Source organism: Hermetia illucens, chromosome 1 (assembly GCF_905115235.1).
Source record: "Hermetia illucens chromosome 1, iHerIll2.2.curated.20191125, whole genome shotgun sequence".
Lineage (NCBI taxonomy): Eukaryota > Metazoa > Arthropoda > Insecta > Diptera > Stratiomyidae > Hermetia > Hermetia illucens.
The window spans coordinates 24,167,949-24,180,532 of NC_051849.1; the positions used below are offsets into that span (position 1 = coordinate 24,167,949).

At 45.5% G+C, this 12,584-nt stretch overlaps 1 protein-coding gene across 3 annotated transcripts in view; it reads right to left on the bottom strand.

Moving 5' to 3' along the window:
* LOC119646646 (potassium voltage-gated channel subfamily H member 8) overlaps positions 1–12,584 on the bottom strand; it is a 263,584-nt gene that overhangs the window by 19,416 nt on the left and 231,584 nt on the right. For all 3 annotated transcript variants that reach the window (XM_038047162.1, XM_038047161.1, XM_038047160.1), the window contains exon 12: positions 7,885–7,965. In XM_038047162.1, the coding sequence (XP_037903090.1) occupies positions 7,885–7,965 (81 nt within the window). The remainder of the gene's footprint in view (positions 1–7,884; positions 7,966–12,584) is intronic.

Consider the following 12,584-nt stretch of genomic DNA (forward strand, 5'->3'; position numbering starts at 1 on the left):
ATAATACTGATTTCCGTATGTAACTGTTTTCTTTCTGCACGAAAATCTTTCCTTTTCCGTGACTGCCAACCATTATTTTTCCTATCTGACGTTTTTCGTCACCTACTCTGTTCTTCACTCTTGTAATGAGTTCTGAACTGAGTAGAGCGCCGGTGACGTCATCTGTCCGCTGGTATTCGCGACATTCGAAATAAATTTCAAATGCCGCGAATCCTGCCGCGCCACAACAGATAGGAAAAGTGCGATGACCAGTCAGACTGAAAACCTTGATTGGTTGTCCGACTCTGTTTGCACCCTTCACCAGGTATAGAGCAAAGCCATTTATTGAAGATGCATGATTTGATAAGAGAGCAAGCCGGCACCAGCGTAATCAATGTTTGAAGAAAAATTACATCATCCCTTGAACTCTTTTACGTCCTTAGGACCAGATAACGCTCTGGATTTGAAATTTTTCGGAGATTTCGACTCATGCAGCACGTCATATTTTGTGTCTTCAGATGTCACTACAATAGCGGTTGCTAGTTTGGCTGTAATACCCCTGCCAATAGCACTAGAGATGCACTGCGTAAACTTTTTCGAAATCTATGAAGAACAGGTAGATCGGAGAACTGAACTCCGCGCAATATTTAACAAAGATTGAAATACCTGAATATTATGGTAAGAAGCATGGAAGCACCTCTCTAATTCTCAGACTTAAGCCGGAAAAATCTCAGATTACCAGCAGGGAAAACTCTGCAGCGACTCCAAGAACAGTTCTATAGGAAGATTTTTTTTTTGGAGTAGGGTAGGTGAATGAGATTACGCACAGAGTGTTGGACTCCCGCAACAGCATGCTGTTCAAATACCAACTAAACACCTCCCTGTCATCAGAGAACTAGCCTGGAACCGTTTGACATATTAGTTGGGGCTAGCCGTCCTGGTCTCCTGAATTTGGGAGCCTTCAAGTCACGGAATTCTTTTCACCAATGGGAGGGGAGGGGAGGAAGGGAGTTGTCAGTTCAGGGAACCCCTTACCGTCTGATCACTCCGCCGGTCGAGTTCAATTTTCTTCGCAAGAAGAAGAGCCCGAACATAATACGCAATACGATTCCAGCTGCCAGCGCTCTTCAGCATCTCTCTGACAATGTTTTCTGGAGAGAACTCGCCTGTGTCTGCATAAAGACGAAAGCCGTCCTACCTCTCGCAAGAGAAAAAGGTGTGTTCAGCGTCGTCCACCACTCCATTGCAGAACACACAATCAGGAGATCGCGCCTTCCCAATCCTCTGCAAGTAAGACTGAAAACATTCATGCCCACTTAGAAGTTAGGTTAGGAAGTAATCAATCTCACCGTGCATTCGGTTCAACCACGGGTCTAATTTGTCGATGAGCCGCGCAGTCCATCTGCCGCTTGGCTCATTTTGCCAAGAAAGGTGCACTCGGGAAGGGTGAGTTAACGTTCTTCACAGGCAACCACCTCTCTTATGTTCTCGCCCTTACGGCGGTAGATAGCTTTACGCTCCTTGACAAGGAAGGCAATGTGGATCACTCCCGATCACCATTACAACCGGTTCGGCGACGGTGCAATAAACAGACGCCACTTACAAAGCTCCTCGCCTCTGCAGTTGAGCAAGGCGTCTACGATGCACCTCCTTGTTAAGGGCATCGCCTTAAGGGCAATCGTTCTTCTCTATGGCTCGGAGGTATGCCATAGAGAAGAACCGACTGCATTGCCCCCATAAAGAGACGTCTCCTAGTAGATAAAGGACCCTCGACATACGCCATTAGCCGACTCAAGGCAGGAACTCCAGCTGTCCTGTGCTCGAAGAAGCTCATCTTCGAGTCGAGCATCGAACCAAGGTATATAACCGCTGGTTTTGACTCTATAGTCAACTGGCCGATCGATATGGGACGCATGGTAGGGATTCTCCTTCTGATCAAGATGACTACTTCGGTTTTTTCCAAAGCAAGGCTGAAACCGTGAGCAGTTATTCATCCACTTATCCTTCGCATCAATATGCCAAGTCTGCTTTGCGCCTGTTCAACAGTGCGTCCGGCAACAAGTGCCGCAACGTCGTCTGCATAACCGACCAGGCGCACTTTTCGGGCATATCGAGTCTCAGCAGACTATTATAAGAAGCGTTCCAGACGTTCGGCCCTAGGATGGATCCCTGTGCTACTCCCGACGTGATTTTCGCCCTCCTTTGGCGCTCTAGTGTCTCATAGAGCAGGGAGCGTTTCCTCAGATAGTCCCTCAATATCCGGAAAAGATACCTCCATGTTGCGGAATTGAAGGCATTTCTGACATAAACCGTTATTGGTGAACTGCGCGACGGAAGATACTCCGCAATGACTTAGGTCTAAAATTCCTAAACTGCAAAGCTGGGAAGAAGCAGAACAGTTGACATGCACTGGGGATGATATACCAGGAGCACACATGGTGACAGAGTTTGTTCCTAAGGTTATAGCACTAGAAATAGAAGATCTCATAGGCCTCCTAATTGCTCGAGATGGGAATCTCCATACGCGATTATAGAGCGTCTTCAGAAGGAAGGCAGAGGGCAACGGTAGACTCGGCCGATCTTTGGAAGTGGTCATATCAACTATAGATTTGGCAACATACCTGTGCATGTGGACAGGGTAAAGCCAAGGAAAGACACTTCGGAGGAAACATCTAGTGGAAAATGTACTGGAGGCCCCCGAAGGTATCTCGAAGCTATAGAAGTTGAAAGGACTGGGTCAAGGAAGGAAGTAAACCTGCTGCCTAGTGAAGAGGAGACACTGGCCGACCAGGGCTTAGGGTGGAAAGAAGCATGCAATAAAGTGCCATGTCGGAGGAGAGGGTGATAATCCGACAGTGGGAGAAAGAGCTCCAAACACTAACGGTGTTCCTGGACAGCATTATTAGCCCAGGTAAACCTTCACCACGCAAAAGCTGCACCTACGGTAAGGGGGCAATTTCCAAGAATAACATTGAACTAGTGGTGGCTCAGGAGTCCTGGGTGTGCCGGGGGCAGATTTGCGGTCTCCAACGGGGAAGCATGGTACTCCTCTTCCAAAAAGCGAAGAGCTTACATTATTCCTATAGTAATTTAAACCATACCATACATGCCCTTCGGAGTTACTGATGGGAGGCCTTAAGGTTGTGCAAGTCTCACTGGAAGCTGGAGGAAGAACTCGAGGGGCTGTCGTGGCATCGGGCTACTTCCAACGAGACGGCAGCCGGATCCCACCACCAATTACTAATAATTCACATTCCGGTTTGAAGTCTGTCACAAAGGGTATCATCATATTTGCCCCTACATATTAAAAAAATTTCATCAGCGTAACCCTAGACCTATATTTCAGTGTTTGTTAGCTTCCTAGGAGTTCCTCAACTACCATGCTCCACATTATTGGTGATAGTGCCACACCTTCTGGACAACCTTGAGTAGGGTTCATGACAACAGGATTTGTACCTGTCGGTACTGACTATTGACCTAGTCTCTAATATTTTGACCATCCAGAGGGCCAGGGTGTTTTCCACCCCCTTGCGGATTAAGATATCTCGTATCTCCTTTTGCGATGTGTTATCGAACGCTCCTTCGATGTCCTAAAACGCACACAATGCTATTCCCTTAGTAATACATCCGCTAGCTGATGTAGAGCAGTTTCGGTTGACCGTCCTGCCTAGCAAAGCTGCTGTCATGGATGTAGGGGGTTGTAATATTTCTAATATCTATGGTCTTCTCCATCGCCTTAATTACAAACGATGTCAGGCAGATTGGTCTGAAAAATGTTTACCCCTTTTCGGAATCAATACTACTGTTGCCCGTCTCCATGCCCTTTGTTTAAATTCCAAGATTATGCTGCCCCTTACTACTCTTAAGAGAGATGATTTCGAGGCCTATCTGGAGTGGTGCTGGAAAAATGTCATTTATTCCGGATGGCTTTTGTGGTTTAAAGGTTCCCACTGCCCATTTTACTCTAGCTTCCCAGCATACCTCTTTCGTCAGTTTCCAATATCTCTTCTACCCTTCTATCCGTTGTTGGGGCGTCAGACAGAATGCTATTGCCACAGTGGAACCCGGAACTCCGGAACCCCGGGAAATGAGTTGTGAGAAGCAGATGTAGCTTGTGCGCCTCATTCTTGGAAAATGTCCCATCTTCCTTCTTCAAATAGATAGAAAATATTTCCTTGTCTTTGGCTATAGCTTTATATAGCCTGGACGCTTTTGTGGTTTGTTCTATTTCTTTACTGAATTCCCTGAAACTCTTCCGTTTTGCTTCCTTGATCACGTTGCTATACGCCGCTAGTGCCCTTTTCTAGTTACCTCTGCCAGTCCCCGATTTGCTTCGCTCGGTTGAAGAGTTTAATTTCGCTGTTTTCCCAGACTTTATGGCGGGTGTTAGCATCACAGTCGAGAAGAAGTGATACCGCCCTCTCCTCCCACTAACTTCGTTAGGTTGCGGGTGTCGTCTCGTGGAGAGTATTTTGATGCCACGACTGCCTCACGAGCTCTTCCCCTGGCTTCCAATGAGACTTGGACAGCCACGAAATTTCCGGTTAGAAACTCTGAAAGAGATATGTATCTGAGGTTTTTTTTTTAGATCAATTTAGGCTCTTGGCTTTGCACAAGAGAAATCACAAATTAGCTGCATACTCTCTCCTTGTAGCGAATCTGCTCCCGGTACACCCAAGGGTTTTGAGTTATCACTATTCCACTGTTATCCAAGGGCAAGGGCGAGTTCGAAGCCCTCGCAATTACTGCAGATGAAGCTTTTGCCTTGTGGAGGTTTAGTTGGGCTATTTTTGCCATCGGCTCCGTTAGTGCTTGAAGCTCTTCTCCATGACGGAGCATTTCCCTCCTCTTCCGACGTGGCACTTCCTCGGGTTTTGCTGCTCGACTTGAGTCCTAGAGGGGTCGTTAGTATCTCGTCTTCTCTGGGCAGCAAGTCTATTTCCCCGATCGGTACTGCCCTTTTAGCCTTATCTTATGTGTCCTCCGGAGTATCCGTAATTGATGAGGCAGTTACGACGTTCAATACCCTCCAAGAATCGGTCATTTATCCCGACCATAAGGATTTTGATTTGGCCTCCGCTTTGCATCTAAAAACTCTCCATAACTGTGGGTAAGGATTCATGTTTTGAGTGATAAAAACGCGTAGAAACTTCCCCGTCTCAATAGATGTTGCTTTAGAAAGGTAGACCATCACCTTGTGCGCTCTGGTATATCATCTCTTCCATTATGGCAATTTAGGGACTATAAACCTGAGCCAGTCCATCGTGTCGTCCGTCGTGCAGTCTAGCACCATAAAACCTGATCGAAAGCGTATGCCGGAAAACACGAGCTCGTAATTCATCCTTCACACATCTTCATGACGATAAAGTCCTTAATTATTTCCTGCTCTTCACGAGTAAATAAATACTAATAAATAGGATCGCCAGTCGAATGCCCTTTACCGCATTAGCATAGCTAATCTCCTGGCTCCTACCTTCACTCCTGATCGGCCCGAGATTTCGCTTTTCTTGGCTTCGGGTTTACGTTTCTTGGAAGCATTTCCTTGTTGCGGGCTGATTTCCGCTGCTCCTCGCTCTCTTGACTCTGATGCTGAAAGCTTAGGTCTTTCCCGAGCTTTCTTAAGGGCCTCCTCTGGTTTCAAGCTGTTCTCCTAATAGCGCAGATACCATTTGATCGTCGCTGCGCTTTGATGCGTCGCTGAGACCTGTTTCCTTCCTGACGTCTGATATGGTGACCCTGAAAGATGGTTTTGTTTGTCTGCGCTTTTTGAGCGGGAAACTTTGTTGGTTGCGGCCTTTGCAATAGGCCCATGTTGACGTCGACTCCACTGCTTCACCTCCCAACTTCTCCTGGCCTGATAGGCCAGTTTGTATGCGATATGGGATCCCCTTGTTAGTTTTGAGTTTCCTTTTGTATTCATTTGTGCACTCATATGATTCCCACAAGTATGGAGGTAAGGAGATCCATCGTGCGATAACCCCTTTTAGTACAGATTACTCATTGAGACGACCAGGTATCAGTAAGGCTGCTTTCGAATACAATCAGTTACCCCCTGACTGCAAACTATCTGCCTAACACCTTGGATTGGGGGAGGTGTTTTTCAACTCCTCGGTGTAGATCCATAGCATTTTGTAAATAGAAGGAGTCACCTCATACAGGATGCCTCTATCATCACCCGCTAAAATTCTTGGCAGACGAACGGAATGACTTCTGGAGAGCTAAACAACCCCGAGAGAGATAGTTTGGTTCCCAGAAAGCTGTATTCCACATCAGTCTATCCTGCAGTCAACTGCGTGACCCCTCCGTTCAAACAAGGTGCTGAGGCTCGAAAAACCTTATGCAATTCTCAGAAACGGGCACATATTCGACTGTCACAGTTGGGGACACAGTTGACCAACGTTGAAGCCTTAAGAAGCCATTATCTAGCAATCATGGAAGAATTACTCAAACTTGTTCATATGGTGGAAGTTCTGGAACAGGATAAATTTTTGAACCCTGCTTATCATGAGCAAAGAGGATAGTAAAACAACAAAACTTCGAGTCGTATTCAATGTTTCTCAGCCAACATTGTCAGGGAAATCACTAAATAATACTTTCCTCGTCGATCTAAGTGTCCAGAATTTATATGAAGTTGGCGTCCTTTGCGATCGATGTACCAACGAATGTCTCAAATCCAAAATTTACATCTGCTCTATGGTTCTGAGTGCTGGCCGACTATAAGAAACAATAAACGGCGCCTCGCCGTAATGGAGATGAAAATATAGGGTTGAACACGCCATGGTCACATCTGCAATGAGGATATCCGTGATCGATGTGTGGCGTCTTCGATAGTATGGCAATGTAATTCGGGTTGATAAGAATTCACTTTCCAAGATTGGTCTGAACATCGAAGTCGCTGGTAAGCGACAAAATGGTGGGCCGAAACAACGATGGCTTTATATGGTGGATGGTGATTTGAGAGCCTCATGACTGCATCCAGATCAGGCCTCACACAAAGCAAAATGGCACAATCGATCAAGAAGAGCCGACCCCGCTTCCGAACAGGGGAATGAATGCGACTGGCCACATTTAGCACTTGAAACCTCGAAGAATTTTAAGAGCAATTTTGGAAATTTTTGGACTAAAGAGAAGGGGCATATACACAGAAGTTCAGTCTTGTGGGGGTAGAGAAGCAAAATAGATGGCATTGTAATCTTTAAGAAAAAATCTTTAAAAGAAAAAGATACTAAATTATCGAGGAAAGGAAAAACGTGATGACAAAAGACGGATGTTCTACGGGAATTCCAATGAAATGTGTATATCGATGTGTATTGATCTGTAAGGATGCGAATAAAAATTTACTTTGCTGTCAACGCAAGACATATTAATATAAATTGAATGTATTCCGAAAGAGTAGAGCTGTCTGCCTTTGCCATTGAGTTGTATCAAGCCAAAGTTATACGGTTCCTGAATAGACAACTTCATGTGCTTGAAATCTCGAAATTTTTCCCTTGGAATGTTTGCGTAGACATTGCTTTTCAGTTGTAAGTCTGGAAGCATCAATTATATTCTCTGCAGTGACATGTGTACAAGGAAAAAGGAGGCGACACATAGACAGGTTCGAATGCTTAGTTTGAATCCCTTCTGACAAAATGTTTGAGTAATGAAATTTGGCTTTTCAGTTCATGCACATAATGTTTTTCTTGGTTCGATTGGTTTGTTCAATTCAATGGGAAGGAACTACGATTTCCTTGTGGCATTTTACATACTCAATCAAAATCAATTAAGGATCCTATATGCATCCTTCCTAAATATTACTTCAGTTTTCGATGACCTCCTTCTATTAAATTTTCAGCGCCATATATCACACCAGCTAAAGTCAATATTCCTCCCACAACTTCCTTCATATCAACACACGCTACATACCTCATAAATATCGATTCCATGGCTGAGTGACCACGATGTCTGGAAATAGTCCTGTATCCTTTGTTTCAGTTCCTTGGGCATCTGTAAAATGAAAATAGTCCTTATATTGTATTATGAACTCATTTGAAGCATCTTAAAAGGATCTGTCTGCTACGCCTGGGATGGCAAAGCAGGAGAGACCAAAGAAGCTGGTATACTCAGTTGAATGAAACCGCACATAAATTGCATTGCACCATAAAACATAAAATATTGAGCTAGTTTCTGGAGGACCATCATCCTCCTTCATGTAGGGAGCAGATAACAAAGCACTTTCATCATGAATGTCTCTTCAAATTCTTTGAGTAAATTTATGGATGGAAAAACCATGGGACATTGCAATGTTTTGTAGTATGAAAAGGATATCCTTTATATGCAAAAGGGTTGTTGAGTTTATTGCGGTGCTTTTGTGTGTTTAGTTGGAGCAATCATTTCAAAATTGTATGATGGCATTCAACGTTACTTCTGGAATTATTATCATTGCAAACACGATTTAGGATGTTGGGCTTGTGTATTTCTCTTCTCCTTAAAATGAAGTTGAATGTTCGATGCGTGTTACCCTAAGGACAACAATCCCCGCGGAATGATTTTCATCACAATACGTCGATTTTCCGGCATATTTATGAGGATCTGTACAGGAGGACTCATGCCGGAAAGTGTATGGAAGTAAGAACTGATATAAGCAAAAGTAGAGGAGCCAGGAGTCAGGGGGTCTGTCAAGATCTAAGTATATCTCAGAACCATTATCGTATCGACCGCGAAAAAACGCAAAGGATACGGAGTCCGATGTAACTAAAAATCTAACAGAACCGTCAAGAATTAACTGACGACAATAAGTGTCGGGGAAATTCAGTAGATCATTACGTTAAAAAAACGGACGGCGAGTCTCTTCAGCAAACTAGAGGGGATCCCTTTCGGGTAATCCTTTCGTGGGATTGAACCCGAAAACAACCGCTGGCCCACCATCCCCACAACCTCGTCAGCAACCACAGCAGCGCCAGCTCTCACAGCCCTACCAGGAACTGCAACCGCACGAGTCGCCTCCCTCCCCCCATTAAGCAACAACCGTCGACAATGGATACCATTCATATCATCCCTGCCCAACCAGCGCAGCAGCAGCCAACAACATCCAGGCAAAAGCAAATCCCTCAGAGGAAGTAAGTGATTGAAAAAAATCCTCCAGTCATGGTTGTAGAACCCTCAGAAAATTTCAGATCCGCCGAAATCGTGACCTCCAACTCGCTTATCAAAAACTTTCTGGTTATAAATTTAGGAAGATCCAATCATCAGATTTTCCTTGGAAAGAAGGAGGACTACTCCGCAACTAAGGACCTTCCCTTGAACCAGACGAAGTCCTCCACTGAGGATCTCAAGACCCAAAGCATCTCCAGCATAATTTCAGCAAGCCCTTCGTCACAACAAAGACAAAAGGCCGTAGGATGAGCCTGTAGCTTATCACATTTGACGTCATTTTCGAGTTCGACTATGATGATCATGATTAAAGAAGAAATTCTGCAATACAGAAACTGCTAGCGAGCCGATCATGTGGCGTCGAATTGCTAACTCCAACTGCGTCAAATTTGATGCCAAACACGGGCCTAGTGAATACTCCAAGACCCCGAACAAAAGTCCTAAATTCATGAACTGCGGGGGAAGCGACCACTCCGCGAATTACTTCAAGTGTCCTAACTTTACACAAGTTAAGGTGAGGAGGAATGCCCAAAAACGGACTCCTCCATCAGGGACCCGCCCAACTCAATAAATCGTGCGATTTCGACGCCTTTTTTTGCTCGGCCATCCGCATACTGCCGATGCACTTCGTAGTGGCAAGTACACCAGCTCCTCCAATATTAGCCAATCCAAACATCGCGGATATCCGTCAGTCAATTAAATCCGTCAATTTGTGATGATGTTTAATACGGTGATTAACCCAAGGACATCTAACCGTGGATGTTAAGATCATTGAATTAAAAATAAACTCTTTAATCGGTGGAGCTCGTAGACACAAGCTCGAGTTGTTTCTCAATGAACATAACCTGTAAATAGTGCTCTTATGTGAAACCAGTCTGCACTACCGCAATAGGACCTCATTCAATCCTTCAATCATTCAACTTCAATCTTTTCTGAACGGACAGACAATATCCAAACCTCCGTAGGATCTAAAATTCTAGTCTCTGACAAATTCCTCACTACACAACTCTTCCTAATCACTAACGTCCTTAAATCCCTCGAGGTGACATCTTCACAACCGAAACCACATCTTGCCAGGAATAGCTGTTTTCCGTTTATCGTGCCAAATAGTACCATTTCCACCTTCGCAGATTGACCACGCCCACCTGGAGAATCGTGGTCTCTAATTTTAGGGAATTAAATGTCGGACATATGTACTAGTTTGAGCCCTACGTTAACAAAAATTGTCAGCAGCTACACTGCTGACTGACAAGAGAGCCCACTCACGTAGCATTTCCCATTTCAGTCCTACGCTCCCCACAGACAACATGCGGAGCTGTCACTTCTAATTTGAACACAGCCTGAATCAACACATCAGCATAATAATAAATTGATAAACTTTCCTATTCCTACTCCCTCGACGATTACCTACCTTGTCGTGGTGAGGGAACTCAGTAAGGAAGATCCGTCAGGAAACGAGAGGTGACACCTGAAGCCAAGTGGTGATCAATACCCCAAGCCAAGGTGCGACTACCGTGCCGCGGGCTGAATGGTCGCAGGGGTTAAGATGTGGCCGTAAACGGTGAACTTTGGGTAACAGGCGACCCCCAGTTTCAACTAGCCTTTTCTCGGCAAAAAGGGACTCTGCCTCTGACCTACTTTTCCCGATAAAACTGAGGCCCTGGTAGCCAATTATGAGAAAAACAAAAAAACATAAACCTGTTAAACAAACACAATTAAAGCTCGATCGTGACGATCCAACGCCGAGTGAAGGGGCTCATCGTTGGAGAACCTGAACTCAGATTTTCCATTTACTCAGGTGGGAATCAATCTAATTGGGACCCAATCCTTAACGGACTAGCCGAAGCAGGTCCCTTCTGTCAGCACTCTTGACCCCAGGCTGCTGCGGCTGAAGTCCTGCCCATGGATTCACGGACAACAAACCACCTTCCGGCAAACCGCGTCCGGGCAATCCGCCTCCGGCAAACCGCCTCCGGGCAAACTGCCTCCGGGCAGCGCACAATTCAAGAGCTGTGCCTAGATTAAGGGAAAGGATCGTTCGTTAACGTTCGAACGTTATCATGGATACGGCCACAAATATACTTGGCCCCAGCCGTAAAAGGAGTCGGAACGGCTGGTTTGACGATGAATGTAAGCTAGCAACGGAACGGAAGAATGCCGCATACCGAGTAATGTTGCATTCTCAAAGAACGCGGGCACGCGCAGAGACTTATCACGAACTCCGTCGAGCGGAGAAGCGACTTCACAGACGGAAAAAGGAAGCCTGGGAGAACCAACATGTCTGTGAACTAGAAAAGTACAGGGAGCAACCGCACCAGGCGCGCAAGTTTTACCAACAAGTCAGCAGGATGAAGCCTTATACACCTCGATGCTCATTCTGCCGAGACAAAGAGGGAAATCTGATTTCCGACAGAATGGGCATATTAGAGCGATGGGTTGAATACTTTGATGATCTACTGAACAACCAGAACATCGGCGAGTTGGAGGTCCCGCCAACTGAAGACGACGGACAAATACTGCCACCACCAAGTTTAGGAGAACAGTCCGTGCAATTCATCGGCTAAAAAATCATAAGTCGCCAGGAGCCGATGGAATTACAGCCGAATTGGTTAAATATGGAGGCGACCAGTTACACCAAGTGGTTCATCAACTTGTGCTCAAGGCATGGGACAGCGAATCAATGCCTGACGATTGGCAACGAGGCATTATCTGTCTCATACATAAAAAGGGAGATATCACATAGTGCAGCAATTATAGAGGTATCACGTTGCTGAGTACCATTTATAAGATATTCTCCACTATCTTGCTAGGCTGGATAGCCCCATACGCCCAGAACATCATTGGCCCATACCAAAGAGGCTTCACTCCAGGCAAATCAGCAACAGATCAGATTTTCTCTCTGCGCAAGCGATGGAAAAACTGTTGGAATATGGACAACAGTTGCACCATCTGTTCATCGACTTTAAAGCCGCCTATGATAGCATAGCCAGGGTAAAACTGTACACGGCCATGAGAGAATTCGGTATCCCGACGAAATTAATAAGACTGACTAGGCTGACCCTGACCAATGTGCGAGGCCAGATAAAAGCAGCAGGATCACTCTCAAGACCATTCGACATCAACAACGGTCTACGACAAGGGGATGCGCTATCATGCGTCCTCTTTAACCTGGCCCTCGAGAAAGTGATCCGTGATGCTGAGGTGAATGCAAGAGGTACGATCCTCTTCAAGTCCACCCAACTACTGGCCTATGCTGACGATATCGACATCATGGGAAGAACCACCCGAGACGTACAAACTGCCTTCATCCAGATCGAGCAGGCGGCGATTGGTGCGAGATCTTGGGCTGCACATCAATGAAGGCAAGACAAAATATATGGTGGCAACGTCAGCACCGAAGACGAATCAACCAACAACGTCAAACCGCACTGGTCAAACACAAACACGAAGAAAAATAAGGATAGGAGAATACA